Source organism: Oreochromis niloticus, linkage group LG8 (genome assembly GCF_001858045.2).
Source record: "Oreochromis niloticus isolate F11D_XX linkage group LG8, O_niloticus_UMD_NMBU, whole genome shotgun sequence".
In the NCBI taxonomy this organism is placed as follows: domain Eukaryota; kingdom Metazoa; phylum Chordata; class Actinopteri; order Cichliformes; family Cichlidae; genus Oreochromis; species Oreochromis niloticus.
In genome coordinates, this window is record NC_031973.2 from 28,570,799 (window position 1) to 28,585,589 (window position 14,791).

A 14,791-nucleotide genomic window follows, 5' to 3' on the forward strand; every position below is an offset into this window, starting at 1 on the left:
TTTATATGAGTGCTTGATGTTTGTTGTATATTTGCTGCTATGACAGCTCTGGGATTAATAAAGTCTGTGATTCTGCTGAGCTGTGTTTAAAGCGTCGGTGCTGTCGGTAACACTGGCTCTGTAGCTGCTTTATTTGCAGTTTAACAGTAACTCGCACAACACTTCTCTAAGTTTACTGTCATGTGACAAACTGATCACATGCCAAAAAGCTTTAGGGAAACAACACTCGCCGATTGGCTGACAGTCAACAGAGGCCGCAGCGCTTTCTCTGATTGGCCAGCAGGCTTTTGGTAAAGCAACTCTTCCTGGTTCTCCGCAAATAGACAAATAAACTGGTTTTTAAACTTATGCAACGGTGGGAAAGTGTCTCCCGTGGACAGGGCTCAAAATGTCAGGCGGAAGCGGCTGCTGTTTGGCTCTGTTGCTCGTCTGGAGCCTGTGTGTAAGCGCACGCTGCAGGTTTCCTTCTCTGGACCACATCAGACCGAGAGCCAGCGACCGAGCGCAGGGCAGAGCGGTGACCGAGCTGCTGAGGCGGCTGCTGGGGAACAGATCGGCCGAGTTCATCGTGTCAGTCAACGGGAGCCTCTCCAACGACAGCCTGGACGTGTGCGAGCTCAGGTCCACCAAAAACAACAGGGTCGTCGCCACAGGCAGCACCGGGGTGGCCGTGGCCTCCGGGATTTATAATTATTTGAAGTATTTTTGCAACTGCCACGTTTCCTGGTCCGGGAATCAGCTGGATCTGCCCAGACCTTTGCCAAAGCTCACCGGCGTCCTGCGCATCAGCACCCCGCACAGGTCAGTGACCCGCACCGTCCTCACAAAGGTTTCTGCAGGCTTAGAAGAGACCTGTGAACTGTTTAATGCGCAGAGTCCTGACAAACAAAGGCAGATGTTGGTGTCAAAGTCTGACTGCTTCGCCTGGTCAGACTGCGTGTCCAAACTGTGAGCAGCTCACGTTTCATTTCCATGTCAGAGACAACAAACTGACACTTCCTGATCACATACAGCAAACAACAGGAGGAAAGAAAGTGTGTGCGCTCCCCACACAGACATCGGATCAGCTGTAATGCTTTTAGACCCCCCAGAACTTGAAGTGTGGGCAATATCTGCCACATGCATTGAATTGAATCTTTATTTTGAACATGTTAAAAAATGCAACAAACAAACAAAGGAAAACAAAGCGACCACAACTACAAAAAAACATGCATTTTAAAAGAATTCTTATTTTAAAGGTGATATTTGAATGGGCTCAAAATGTTTCTGTCTCACTCCAGGAAGTGTGTGTTTTGTGAGTATAGTGAGAGTATAAGCTATAAAACATTATGGCATTCACAGGTCATTGGCTACGTGACTTCAATATTTTTAGTTTTCCCAAAATAATGGCCTGGTCCAGGGGTCTGCAACCTTTAACACCCAAAGAGCCACTTGGACCCGGTTTCCACGCAAAAGAAAACACTGGGAGCCGCAAATACTTTTTGACATCTAAAATGAAGATAACACTGTATATATTGTTTTTTATGCTTTGTGTGAACAACTAAGGTGTGCTGCTTATGAAATCCATGAAGTGCTACAGAGAAAATTACATTTTATTTATGTAATCAACACATTTTGAACTCTTAAAGAAATATAACAAAAGCAAAGACACCCAGCTGAACTAAAATGATCCATGTAGCAAACAAAAACTGTTGTCAGCCGCCTCCCTTATATCGCCTTTGGGCTGTTGGAGCCTTGACCTGACTTTTAAAAAATAATTGGAAAAAAAGCTCTATGCTGCTGAAAAATGAAAAATAGATATTTGCAAAATTCTGCCTAAATATGAATTTTACCTGGTTAATGCGTGCGGCGGGGCGTGGTCTGCAGTGCCGCTGCAGGGGAGGCGGACACACCTGAGCGGCACCCGCAATCACGCCTCGCTGCCTTTACGTCTGCGCTATCTGTGCTGTTGTGTTGTTGGTGGTGTATGTCGGGCTGTGAGCTGCGAAGCTACAGCCGGCTGTATGCGTACAGCAACCGTGTGTGAAAAGTGGTCAATAAAGAGATGCTCAAAAGCGTGTTCATGGAAACATCGTCGGGTCTGCCGTGATTTGTTTACAATGGGACTTCTGCTCCTGAACCTCTGCGCACAGAGTCCGCAAATCGGGGCTATACGAAGTCAGTTTACACAGGACTGTAAGCTGTCATCTGTCAGGCGTCAACGGTGTTTGTCTTTAACATAGTTCACGGTGGAGAACAGCTGCTGACATAATGTGGATCCGAAGATCCATAATTGGCCTACCTGGGGTTGAAAGTCTCAATAAATGCACGGCGTTTCGGCGGGTACACCGGCTTCCGCGAGTGTGACGCTTATTTTGAGCGATGAAAAAATAATAGAATATAATTTTATTGTTATATTTTAATATCACAATAATCTTCCAATTTAGAACTACGAGTTAAAAAGAACTAACATAAATAAAATACACTTCAGCGAAATACTTCTAATTTACTTGCCCAAACCAGGCGGAGCCGCAGTATGTGGACTAAAGAGCCGCATGCGGCTCCGGAGCCGCAGGTTGCCGACCCCTGGCCTGGTCCTTACAGAGGGTGACAGAGCTTTTAGGCCGCTGCACTCATAGTGTCGCAGCTCCATTAACATGTAACAGGAAGGTAAACAAATCTCAGTCTGTCAGTTCTTTATTTGTTGTCCACCTTTTACTTTACTAGTGTTTTTACATTTTTAATTCACTATATATTTAAAACTTGGATTAAAAAAAACTCATACATTTCATGTCACATTTTCCTGTTCAGGTTTAAGCTCCATGTAGTCACAGATAGCAATGGTTCGGAGGTTCACTACTGATGATGTTACAGAGCACCCCAGGCTGCTCCGGTGCTGTAAAGAACTCCTGCTGTCAAATTAAATTACAGTTTACTTTTACCGAACTAAGCAAAATGCTGTTTTCCCACCAAATCCACTTCACACCCGTGATGTTTGCCAGCTCCTCTCAGTAGTTCCCGAGAACTCTTCACCACAGAGTGGACCTGTTCCTGTTGCAGTCACAGCCCCCGATGGCATCACGACAATCAACGGTTCCTATAGTTGTCCGTCACCTAAGAGCAATTGCACATCAAGTGCTTTTGTGACAGGTTCAAACTACGCACAGGACGATGCCGGGGCACTGTCCATATTTGAATAAAATGACGACAGTATTTGGGGGCGGGGCGTATGATTCTCAGCCTCGCTGCCCACAACCCAACAAGACCCGGGTGCATGAGAAATGGAGCGTTGTCACACATTTGTCATTGTTTTCTGTGAGCGCTTGTACTGCCGCCAGGCCCTTTAAAGGACTCTTCCTTTCAGTTGTCTGTTGTGCATTAGACCCGCATCAGCTCACTGCAGCTATGTCATGTGCAGAGTGGCTGGGCTGAACAATCGGCAGCATGTGTGGTTCAGTTTGTTTTGCTCATGTCTGTAACATAGTTGTGGGGAGCAGTGTGTAATCCTTCAGCATCATACAGGGAGTGTCTACACCCACTCTCACTTGTCTCAAGTGTTGTAGCTTTATTTATGACATGTGTTTTTCTGTTTAATGTTCCTGTTTAAACTTCAGTGCTATATTTAAGCACCTTGTTGTGATTAGGTGCCCTGTAAATAAAATTCAATTATATGAAAAGTTTATTATATGTTGGTGTTGTAACTCTTTACTTAAGACTCATCAGGTCACATGTTGAGCAAACGGTGCAGTCACTCCAAAAAGTTGAAACAAATGTAACACTTCATGTGTCAAAGAGTGGCTTTGAATCCAACCGCTCACAAACAGTACAGCTGAAGGAATGACAGTGAATGATGCTGATTAGGTCTGGACTGTATGGACCTTTGTATTCAAAGGTGTTCCTGTTGTTAAAGTCGCCGGGTCACTGGTGTACCTCACAGGACACCTATATGCTGAAAGGGCCCGGGTTCAAGACAGGGACAGACCTGTCCAGGGTGTACCCTGCCTCTCACCCTAATAGGCGATAGGCTCTAGCCCAGGGGTGTGCAATCTCAGTCCACGAGGGCCGGTGTCCCTGCAGGTTTTAGATGTGTCCCCGAACCAACACAGCTGATTTAAATGGCTAAATTAGCTCCTCAACATGTCCTGAAGTTCTCCAGAGGCCTGGTAACAAACTAATCATGTGATTCAGGTGTGTTGACCCAAGGTGAGATCTAAAACCTGCAGGGACACCGGCCCTTGTGGACTGAGATTGCCCACCCCTGCTCTAGCCTATTAGGATGTATTACCCAGTTTTAACCCTGAGGTTACCTGGATAGCTCCCAATCCTGCTTTGTAGGACAGCCAGGCAGTCACAGAAACACAACAGTTTGCAGCCACCTTTTTCTCCATGTGTTTTTTTTTTCAACAGATCACCACTGTCAACCACTGCAACGATGCACTTGCAGCGTTAAGCTGATGCACACCTTCAGACTTCGGTGCCTCCCTTCATTCTGCTGGAGAACTTTGAGTGTGAGGAGAGCTGGAGGTGCAGAGTGATGGAGGGGACCGGGCTGTGTGATTTAGAGTATATTTTGAGGACAGATATAAATAGTATTACAGTTTTACTGATGAAATGTCTAATGTAACACATACTGTTTTTATCATCATGTCTTTAAAACATGATATAGAGCTCAGCCATCATACGTATAAAGCAGGAGTAGTGTGGCTTTACAGGGTATTGAAAAAGAAACAGTTCTAATACAGCAATAACACCGCAAACTATCAATCACAACATTATACTAAACATTAAACTACATTTATATTATATTTCTGTATTAAATAAAATGCATTAATAAGCCACCATATTTGTGTATTTGTATCTAGATTCCGGTACTATCAGAACGTCTGCACCTTTAGTTATTCCTCCGTGTGGTGGGACTGGCCGAGATGGGAGAGAGAGATTGATTGGATGGCACTGAATGGAATCAATCTGCCGCTGGCTTTCACTGGCCAAGAAGCCCTGTGGCAGGAGGTAAGGAAGTCTGAAAGTTCAGCTGTTTTTTCTGCAGCTCTTGCAATGATATGAATCAGGACTAGATCAGGTTTTGGACTTCAATTCTGTAGTATGTTAAACAGCTGGTTGGCATAATTCTCTGAGCAGTACAGGAAGAAGTTACAGTTGGAGAACAGGCTCAGCCAGAAGCCAGTATGATAAGAAGCACTGTTGCCTCACAGCAAGAAGGTCCTGAGTTCAATTCCACCATCAGGCCGGGGTCTTTCTGTGTGGAGTTTGCATGTTCTCCCCGTGTTTGCGTGGGTTCTCCCCAGGATCTCCAGCTTCCTCCCACAGTCCAAAGACATGCAGTTAGTGTGGATAGGTTAATTGATCAATCCAAATTGCCCATAGGTGTGAATGCGAATGGTTGTCGGTCTCTATGTGTTAGCCCTGTGACAGACTGGCGACCTGTCCAGGGTGTACCCCGCCTCTCGCCCTATGACAGCTGGGATAGGCTCCAGCGCCCCCGCGACCCTGAAAAGGATAAGTGGAAGCGAATGGATGGATGGATGCAAAATGCCGACTGTGAGTGTTTAGCAGCTGCTCTTGTTGTTTTTAGGTTTACCGTGCTCTTGGGTTAAACCAGTCAGAGATAGAAGAGTTCTTCTCCGGCCCGGCGTTCCTTGCCTGGAACCGTATGGCAAACTTGTTCAAGTTTGCTGGACCTCTGCCGCAGTCCTGGCACGTGAACCAGCTCTACCTTCAAGTAATAAAACCTCAACACAGCTCAATACAGCAACATGTCAATGGACCAAAGCCATTTGTTTTTAAACCAAGTTGAATGTACGCTGAGATGCTGCTGTGGGCCCAGTCATCTCACATCACTTTTTCCTCACTTTTTCCAGTTTAAGATTTTAGAGCGGATGAGATCCTTTGGCATGATTCCTGTGCTGCCAGCCTTCTCTGGAAACATCCCCAAAGGAATCCTCAGGTCACTCTTCTTTGTTTGTTTCTCAGCATTTTCACGCATCATTTTCTGCTCTGTGCCACAGCAAACTTTAGTCTTATAGGTACTTACAGCCAAACCAGTGCTAGCATTAAATATTATATAAACTAGTATGATTGGCTGCAGGTATTTATTTTTTCTTACAGATATGTAATGCTGTATCTGTCGTTACAGCGTTGGGACTAGAGTGGGGCAAGCAAGCAATTTATTTATATAGCACTTTCAGAACAACTCCCAGCTGAACACAAAGTGTCGATAGGAGTGAGAAGTTCTGCAGGTTCTGCAACTACTAACCATCAACTTGACCAGTTAATTTAATAATGAGCAATGCAGTCTGCCTGTGTGTTAATGATGTTACTGTTACATGTAGTGAAATATTATCAAGAAGACCAAGTATCACTAATTTGTACTTGAATGTAGTTAAATCTAGTCCATGTATGCTGTTACTGTCCTTCTGACAAACTGATCACTGAGTCTTATTCTTACCTTGTGAAAGAAGTAAGTACACATGCAACATTACCATCACGTTTATCTAACATGCGCAGCTGCCAGTTTTGTGCTTACCACCATACGCATGCTGGTAGTGCCACATATAAGGAAACGCAGTGATCTCGACCTGAGGTGGAGAAAGCTCTGAGGATGTTGTGAGGCAGGTTTCACATGGATGCATTTCAGGCTTTGACACGCTCGCTTCTCATTCACTTTGGTTGGAGTGACGTCACGAGCTGCCAAACTGAACTATGGATCTGTTGGTCTGCTTTGCTCATGCTGTTTAACTTTGGAAGTGCCAGCCAATCAGAGCACATGTGTGTTTATTCAAACACACAAATGTAGCTGCTAGCCAATGAAACATGTTATGCAAATATCCCGAGACAGTCATTTGGCACCAAAACCCAGAAGACATTGATCATTGCAATAAAAGTTACTAACAGGCCGCTACCTGGGTGACTATGGCCCAGGTGGTAGAGCGGGTCACATACTAATCCACAGGTTGGTGGGTCGATCTCAGGCTCCTCCCGTATCAAGTGATTCTTGGGTGAGATGCTGAATCCTGTCTGTGTGAGTGTTAGATAAACGTTAACTAAAGATACATTCACACAGTGTTTCTATTTGTGACCAGATGGGAGAAAAAAAGTTCTTTGAGTGCTCAAGTTCAGTAGAAAGGCGCTACAAGTACCAGTCCATTTACCTTGGTTAAAATGAAAGCTAGCTGCTAATCAAAGCTCTGTAACCTTTCCCAGTGAAGCTGCTGTGCTTGTTGCTATGTTGCTCTACCTACTCCCATACCCTTCAAATGGCTTTCACTTGCCAAATGTGAAGAGTTCCTTTGTTACTAGTAAAGTTAGGAATATTAGGAGTAGCATTTAATGAACTCTCGTCTTCATCTCAGCTAGCCTGTTTTAAACCCACTATACCACCATCTCTTACAAAGATTAAGTTTCTCGGTCTGTTTTTGAGCATTTCATGTTGGAATTAAATAATTACATTTCATCAAAAGAGGCAACGATTCTGAAACTCTGGATATTTTCCACTGATAAAAAGAACCAGACCACAGAACCATACTGCCACACAGTACGGTAGGCTCCATAACAGATCATCAAAGCGTGCCCGGGTTAGTCCACTTACACAGCACAATGGATCCAAAACGGAGTCGCGGTAGATCTGATTTCCCAAATCATCCCATCTGGATCCATGTTGGATCTGTAGTTTGTCCCAGCACAATCTGTATTATTCAAAAATGATACTGAAATGTGTCAAATCTGGCTGCCTAAGATGTAGATATGAGAAAGCTCAGGCATTCTTATAACATGCTTGCCTTTACTGATGAAGCTGCCTTTTTCCAATTATTTTTATCTGCACTGTTTTTGTCTTGTTAATCTCCGTTTTAGAATTTAAAACCAGAAACGCTTTAATTACTTTTCCTGGTAGTCAGAATTGTTTGAATTGGTTTGTTAGTTTCTGTCCTGTATTAAAAGCAGCAAACTGCGTCTCTGTGTCTGCCAAATTTATTTCATGTGACCATTCTGTGAATGTAGAGTTTGTATTGCTGCTTGCTTGTGTTTCAGGCTGTATCCAGAGGCCAGGGTAACCAGATTGGGGCCGTGGTCTCATTTCAACTGCAGCTACTCATGTTCGCTTGTCTTAGACCCACAAGACCCCCTTTTCCACCACATTGGTTCCCTGTATCTGTCCCAAGTGCTGAAGCAATTTGGGACGGATCACATTTACAGCACTGACACCTTCAATGAAATGACTCCACCCTCCTCTGACCCCGCCTACCTGTCTGCTGTCAGTCGCTCTGTCTTTGCCTCAATGACAGCAGGTGAGTGAATCAGCTGTCTGAACCGTGACAATTTCTGGGTCCAAGTACAATAATTGCCCTAGTTTGTTGGCCCACCAATGACCTGTTGTACAACTTTCTTGCACAGACAGCTTGCTCAAGCTCCCTGCTGATTTTGAGCCATGTTCAAGAACTGTTCTATTGTCTCAGCCTTATCCAAATGTTTTTCTCTCCAGTTGATCCGCAGGCAGTCTGGCTGATGCAAGGTTGGCTGTTTTTCAGCGATGCAGCGTTCTGGAAACCAGCCCAGATTCAGGCCCTACTACACGGAGTGCCCCTTGGGCGGATGATTGTGCTGGACCTGTTTGCAGAGACCGAGCCAATCTTCTCCTACACAGAGTCTTTCTATGGGCAGCCTTTCATTTGGTGTATGTTGCAGAACTTTGGGGGCAACAGTGGGCTGTTTGGTACGGTTGAGAGCATCAATTCAGGCCCTTTTAAAGCCTTGCATTTCCCAAACTCCACCTTAGTAGGCATAGGCATGACACCAGAAGGCATTGAGCAGAATCCTGTGACGTATGAACTGATGAGTGAGCTGGCTTGGCGCAAAGAGCCAGTCAACTTGGCCAAGTGGGTGTCGCTCTATGCCATACGTCGCTATGGAAATACACAAGAGAGCCTGACTACTGCATGGAGGCTCCTGTTTGCCAGCATTTACAACTGCACTGACCCACACTACCGAAACCACAACCACAGCCCACTGGTCCGCAGACCATCCTTTCAAATGAACACTGGGCTTTGGTATGACCCCGCTGACTTGTACAAAGCTTGGAAACTCATCATGGATGCAGCTCCTTCTCTTATGTCCAAAGAGACATTCAGATACGATCTTGTGGATGTGACACGGGAGGTGCTACAAGTACTGACTACGTCCTTTTATCGAGATATTGCAGATGCTTTCAAGAAGCAAAACCTGTCAGAGTTGCTGACTGCAGGTGGTGTGCTAGTCTATGACCTCTTGCCGGAGCTCAATCGTTTGCTGAGTAGCAACCGAAACTTCCTGTTGGGGGCGTGGCTGGAGCGAGCTCGGTCCCTCGCCGTGGATGACAAGGAGGCGCAGCTCTATGACATGAATGCCAGAAACCAGATCACTCTCTGGGGTCCCAGTGGTGAGATCCTGGACTATGCCAGCAAAGAGTGGGGGGGGCTCATGGAGGACTACTATGCCCAGCGATGGGGCCTGTTTGTCCAAACGTTGGTGGAATGCCTGAACAGCGGACAACCCTTCAAGCAGGCTGCCTTCAACCAGGCGGTATTCCAAATAGAAAAAGGATTCATTTACAACGGCAGAAAGTACCCGACCAAACCTCAGGGAGACACGTACGAGATTGCTTATAGGATCTTCCTCAAGTACTATCCGCAGGCCCTAAACAGGCTATAGTGAGCAGAGAGTACATTTTTGGAAAACTTGCAAGTAACAGCTTGAAGAATGTGTTCGTCCACTTTCAGTTGTCCTCGGCCATCCCCCGAACGAACTGCTTGGGTTTACAGGAACAATCTGTTTTTTGCCCACACAGTGAAATCAGCAACAGGTGGTTTTGTCTGAACAGATCTTAAGGAAAATGTTTCACATGTTAAGAAATGCACATATTCACCATTTCAGATTAATTCGAGAAGACTGATCAGAATCTCCAATCTGCAGTTCAATTGTAGAAAGTCTGGATATGTTCAATCCAGTCTGCATGCATAAAAGTGGCTTACAAACCTGCTGTGTACCTGAAATGTGCACGTCAGTGTCCGGCTACTGTTAGTGGCTAAATGTAGCAAGGAAGTAGTCTGATCTCCATCTTTAGTTGCACAGAAAGCAAATATTGGACATGTTAAACTTTAAGTGCGCACTTCTGGTAAACTCAAGGACCTTCTAGAAAACTCTACTTGTGAATAATATGCTGTTTTTAGAAAGTGACTCTGTTTTGCATTAGTCTGAATTTAATTTGGATATTGTCATCTTTTTTCTTGTTGTTTTTTCTAAACGAAATGAGAGACGAGAATATGTTTTATAGACCTGACATTAAGTAAAGGCAGAACATGAGGCCAGTGTCCTACTTATCAAACTGTTTGGTTGCTTCAGACACTGTTTAACAACCTTCTCCTGTATTTAGAGCTCCTGCCTAACATGTTCAGTTAAACGTAGTGATAATCCACAAAGGTTTTCCAAACAGATGAATTTGTATTTAGCAATGAACGATAAAGCTGACAAGCTCATGTATTCTTGTCTGAATGATTATTCTGATTCAAAAATATATTTTTATATCAAAATAAACACCTGTCAGATTTTGACATGTCATGTGAATCAGTTACTTTTTCAGAAATACAACTGTGTTCATCACATTGATCAGAACTGAGCCCTCGAACCGTAGATCACAGGACTCAGCCTGTGCAAAGGTGCCCCAGAAACAGTCCAGCACAAAGTAGCAGGACGTGAGCTGCAAGCTTGGGCACGGTACACTGCCTTTATGAACATTTAAAAACCAGTGGAGAAAGCATTTAAAATGGAGCATAACTTAAAAATTGAACCCTGTCCAAAAAATACTTTGTGTGTATTTTAGAAGCTACGTGAAACCTTTAATAACATTCCTCATTAATGGAGGCATCTTTAAAATATCTCTGAAATGTGCAGTTCTCTATCATATGGAGACTATCTCTCCACTCTGTTACATAATCCATATGCACAGGGTATGACCCCCCGCCAGGTCGTGGCGTGTGGATACTTCTTTAAGACTCTCCGGCTAGCCCAGCCACACCCACAGCTTACGTAAGAAGCAGCTTTGCAACCGTGAAAGCGGTGATCGTTTGATCTCCTCTTGTGTATGTGCGTGTGTGACAGATTGAGTGTGGTACCTATGAGTGGTACTGTGTGTGTGTGTGTGTGTGTGTCGGCGTGGTGTCCGCCTGTGGGAGTCTGTCTCGGCAGCCTACCTGCCTATCCATGAGCCCTTAACTCAAAATAATAATAATAATAATAATGATGATGATACATTTTATTTAAGAAAGCGCCTTTCAAAACACTCAAGGACACTACACAAGCAATAACAACAGCAAACATAACAATTTACAAAATAATAAGGATGAAACGTTAAGCAAATAGAGGCAGGAGGAAGGGAGTTCCAAAGAGGGGGGGCAGAGCAGCTGCAGTTCGCAGGTTTACGGAGCCTTACTCGATCGTTCACTCTTTTTGCCTAAAGTTCTAAGCGTTCCACACACCTAGGGGGAAAAAAACAAAGGAAAAAAGCGAACACACTATGTTAAATAAACAGTGAAGGGAGAAAAATGTAGCAGCTCGTGCCTGCTTACCTGATAGTAGCAGAGTGCTTTCTGGGTTAGCCCCGCCCCCTTGGTTTGAGCCAGAAGTATGGTGGCCCTACATCCCAAAATTGTTTGAAGTGTGGCATTTCCATGCCATTACAGAATGGGCATGCTAGCCAGGGAACCCCTGAATTTGTTTAAATTGTTTTATTTTGCCAGCACGGACTAGAGAGGCCTGTGCTCGATTTTTCAAAGACAGGTCAGAGGTACGAAAAAACATACTGCAGGCAGTCGAGGCTCCTGCAGACAGTTTGCTGCCATGCATGGCCAGGAGCAGATTGCCTGTGGCCCCCCTGCCCCTATTGGATCCGCCTCTGGTCACCCCCCTAGGGCTCCCTCCTGGGGATGGCTGTATGCCCTAAAAGGGACGTGAGGGTGATGGACTCGCTGTTGGCTGAGCTACACAGGGCTATGGTGACCCAGGCTTGTCTATCCAACTCGACGGCCATCTTGTTGCTCAACTTGCGGCACTTTGCACTCGTCAGTTGCAAGCGAGTCCTGGGGACCCAGACAGTGCAGGGGAGCTGGTGGCTGCTTCCTCGCACATAGCCTCGCTCATCAAGGAAGCAAGCCATAGCTACCGGCTGCTTCTTAGCCTCATTCTGGGTGGCATGCCGTGACCTCTGACTGTCACAGTCCTGGCTCTGGCAGGGTAACTAGGACTGCCTGATGAAGCTGCCGGTTGACCCTACAGCCATATTCAGACCAGTGGCGGCCCAGTTCCTGCAGCAAGCTACAGACAATCGCCGTGCTGCTCAGGAAATGTCACAGGGCCTGCACAGGCATTCGGCCAGAGTGGGGAGGCACTGAGCTTCCGTGCCACAACCTGCCTCCAAGGCTCCACCTTGGGGCCCTGGAGATCTCCAGCCCCAGCTGAAGGCCTTTCATAAGCGCGGTGGCTGCAAACAGGGGAGGCAGGGAGGAGGTGAAGCCAAGGCTTAGCCATCCTCCAGCTGCCCCCCTCCCTTCCTACATCTCTTTGAGCCAGGCCACCCAGCCCCCTCCCCTGTCTGCAGCACAGGCAGACCAGGGTGGCCTGGTTGGCTCTCAGGGTGGACCCCTGGGTGGTTTCCACCATGACCCAGGGTTTCTGCCTGCAGTTTTACTGCAGACCCAACGTAACGACCATCCAGACCTTTACCTCAGTGGACGACCCCCAGCAGGCCCTCGTACTGCGGGAAGAACTGGCGACACTGCTAGCAAAGGGAGCCATACGGGAGGTAGACACTGGGTACCACGAAGCCGTTTTTTTCCCCCCCGCTACTTCATGGTCCCCAAGCGGGATGGGCGTCTTGTATAGATGCAGCCCTAGCTCCAATGAGACTGTGGGGCCTCAGAGTCTTGAATTACCTGGACGACTGGCTGGTCTGCGCCTCGTCAGCAGATCACTGTAGCAGCCACCTTAACCTCCTGGTCTCCCATATTCAGGCTCTGGGGCTCTGCCTGAATCCCTATAATTGCAGGCTGGAACCATCCCAAACCCCAGTTTTCCTGGGCATGTCCCTGGACTCCGTCTGGTTCTCAGTGTCCCTCACGGCGGAATGGAAATGGGTCCTCAGGACGAGCCTAGACCACTTTACCCTCCACTCTTGGGTGACCTGGGGCCTGTGTCTCCACCTCATGGGCCTGATGGCTGCAACAGTGCAGGTGGTCCCATTGGCATTCCTGCACAAGACCAGTCCAGCATCGTCTGCTAAGTCTCGGCCTGCGTCCACAGCGCTCCCACCAGAGCAGGGTGGTCGTTTCCCAGGGTCTCCACTGGGCTTTATGTTGGTGGAGTGACCCGTCCAATCTCCAACAGGGCCAGGCAATGGGTCTAGTGACTGACCGCCAGCTGGTCTCTTCAGAAGCCTCTCTGGTAGGATGAGGAGTGGTCCACGAAGGCTGTGGGGTCAACAGCCGCTGAACTGGCTCATGGGCATCTCACCATATCAATATGTTAGAGCTGCAGGCCGCGATCCTGGCACTTCGGGACTTTCTGCCTCAGCTCTGTGGGTTCCATGTCATTGTCTGGATGGACAGCATGGTTGCAGCGGCCTATATCAACCTGCGTGGGGGGAGGGGGCTGGGCTCTCCTCCCCTCTGCAAACTGGCCACCAAGCTGTGGCAGTGGGCTCACTCCCGATTCCTCTCCCTCAGGGCAGTGAATGTGCCAAGTCCCCTGAGCACGGAGGTGGACATCAGGGGGGCCCCAAGCCCAGGGAAATGGAGACTCCACCCGCAGGTGGTCGAACTCTGGGGCCATTTCGGGAGGGCAGAAGTCAACCTTTTTGCCTCCAGTGAATCACCACACTTGTAGGAGCCATATGAGCTGTTCCTTTTTTGATTAAGTGGGTTGGTTTAAATACACACACTTTATTGGTGCACAGGTGTGGGGCGTGACTCATGGGTGTGTTAGGTGATAAATGTGGTTGCACTCACCTGTTCACCACATCTGATGTTGATGAGCAGAAAGGTAGGGTGAGCATGAGGGGAAACCTTCTGTTGACCGCAGCTTGAGCGCAGCTTTAGTTATTTTGATGCATTTTTGACTGTAACTTCATGTATGCTTTATTTATGCCATAGGCCAATGTTGTAGTTTGGCATAGTAATTGGTGTAATTCCTTGTGAGTTGTAGTTATTTTGTTTTTGCAGTCTGTGCATTTGTTTAAGAGTTTGATCCCATGAGCTGATTTGTATAGTGGACAGTACCATGTGGAATAAAAGGAGCAAATAGTACATAAACGCATCCAATGTGTTTACTGCTGCGAGTCTTCAGCGTCCTCATGTTTAGCCTGCCGCGGCCGTTGGTTGGAGGAGCCGCAACAACACTGCCTTCAATTCTTCTACCTACCAGTACGGCTTCCCTCCTTTCTCCCTCCTCCACTTAGTCCTCCGCCGAGTCCAGACCGAGGAGGTGCGGCTGGTCCTGGTGGCCCCTCTCTGGCCCCACATGCCCTGGTTCTCAGCAATCCCACACCTCCTGGATGGCATACACTGGGAGCTCGGTGACGTGTTCTGATCAAACTATCACTAGTTTCAAATTTGCACAGCTGTTTTGTATGTAAGCTGTGGGCGTGGCCGGGATAGCTGGAGTGTCTTAAAGAAGTATCCACACGCCACGATCAAGGCGGGGGGGAGGATGCATATGAAATATGTAAGGGAGTGGAGAGATGATATGATAGAGAACTGCACATTTCAAAGAT

General features: G+C 46.8%; 1 protein-coding gene across 1 annotated transcript; it reads left to right on the forward strand.

Annotated features, from left to right (window-relative positions):
- Nucleotides 1–223: 223 nt before the first annotated feature.
- naglu (N-acetylglucosaminidase, alpha) lies at nucleotides 224–10,580 on the forward strand. Its single transcript, XM_005471209.4, has 6 exons — nucleotides 224–801; nucleotides 4,842–4,989; nucleotides 5,573–5,719; nucleotides 5,859–5,944; nucleotides 8,026–8,282; nucleotides 8,477–10,580. Exons 1-6 carry the CDS (start codon nucleotides 389–391, stop codon nucleotides 9,679–9,681), a joined length of 2,256 nt encoding a protein of 751 aa, XP_005471266.1. The 5' UTR covers nucleotides 224–388; the 3' UTR covers nucleotides 9,682–10,580.
- The last annotated feature ends 4,211 nt before the right edge of the window (nucleotides 10,581–14,791 follow it).

What these genes read in the sequence shown, in the direction of transcription:
- naglu (XM_005471209.4), top strand. Translation starts at nt 389, where the DNA reads ATGTCAGGCGGAAGCGGCTGCTGTTTGGCTCTGTTGCTCGTCTGGAGC. An exon ending in CGCATCAGCACCCCGCACAG is followed by an intron (nt 802 to 4,841) that starts GTCAGTGACCCG and finishes ATTTGTATCTAG; the next exon opens with ATTCCGGTACTATCAGAACG. An exon ending in TGAACCAGCTCTACCTTCAA is followed by an intron (nt 5,720 to 5,858) that starts GTAATAAAACCT and finishes CACTTTTTCCAG; the next exon opens with TTTAAGATTTTAGAGCGGAT.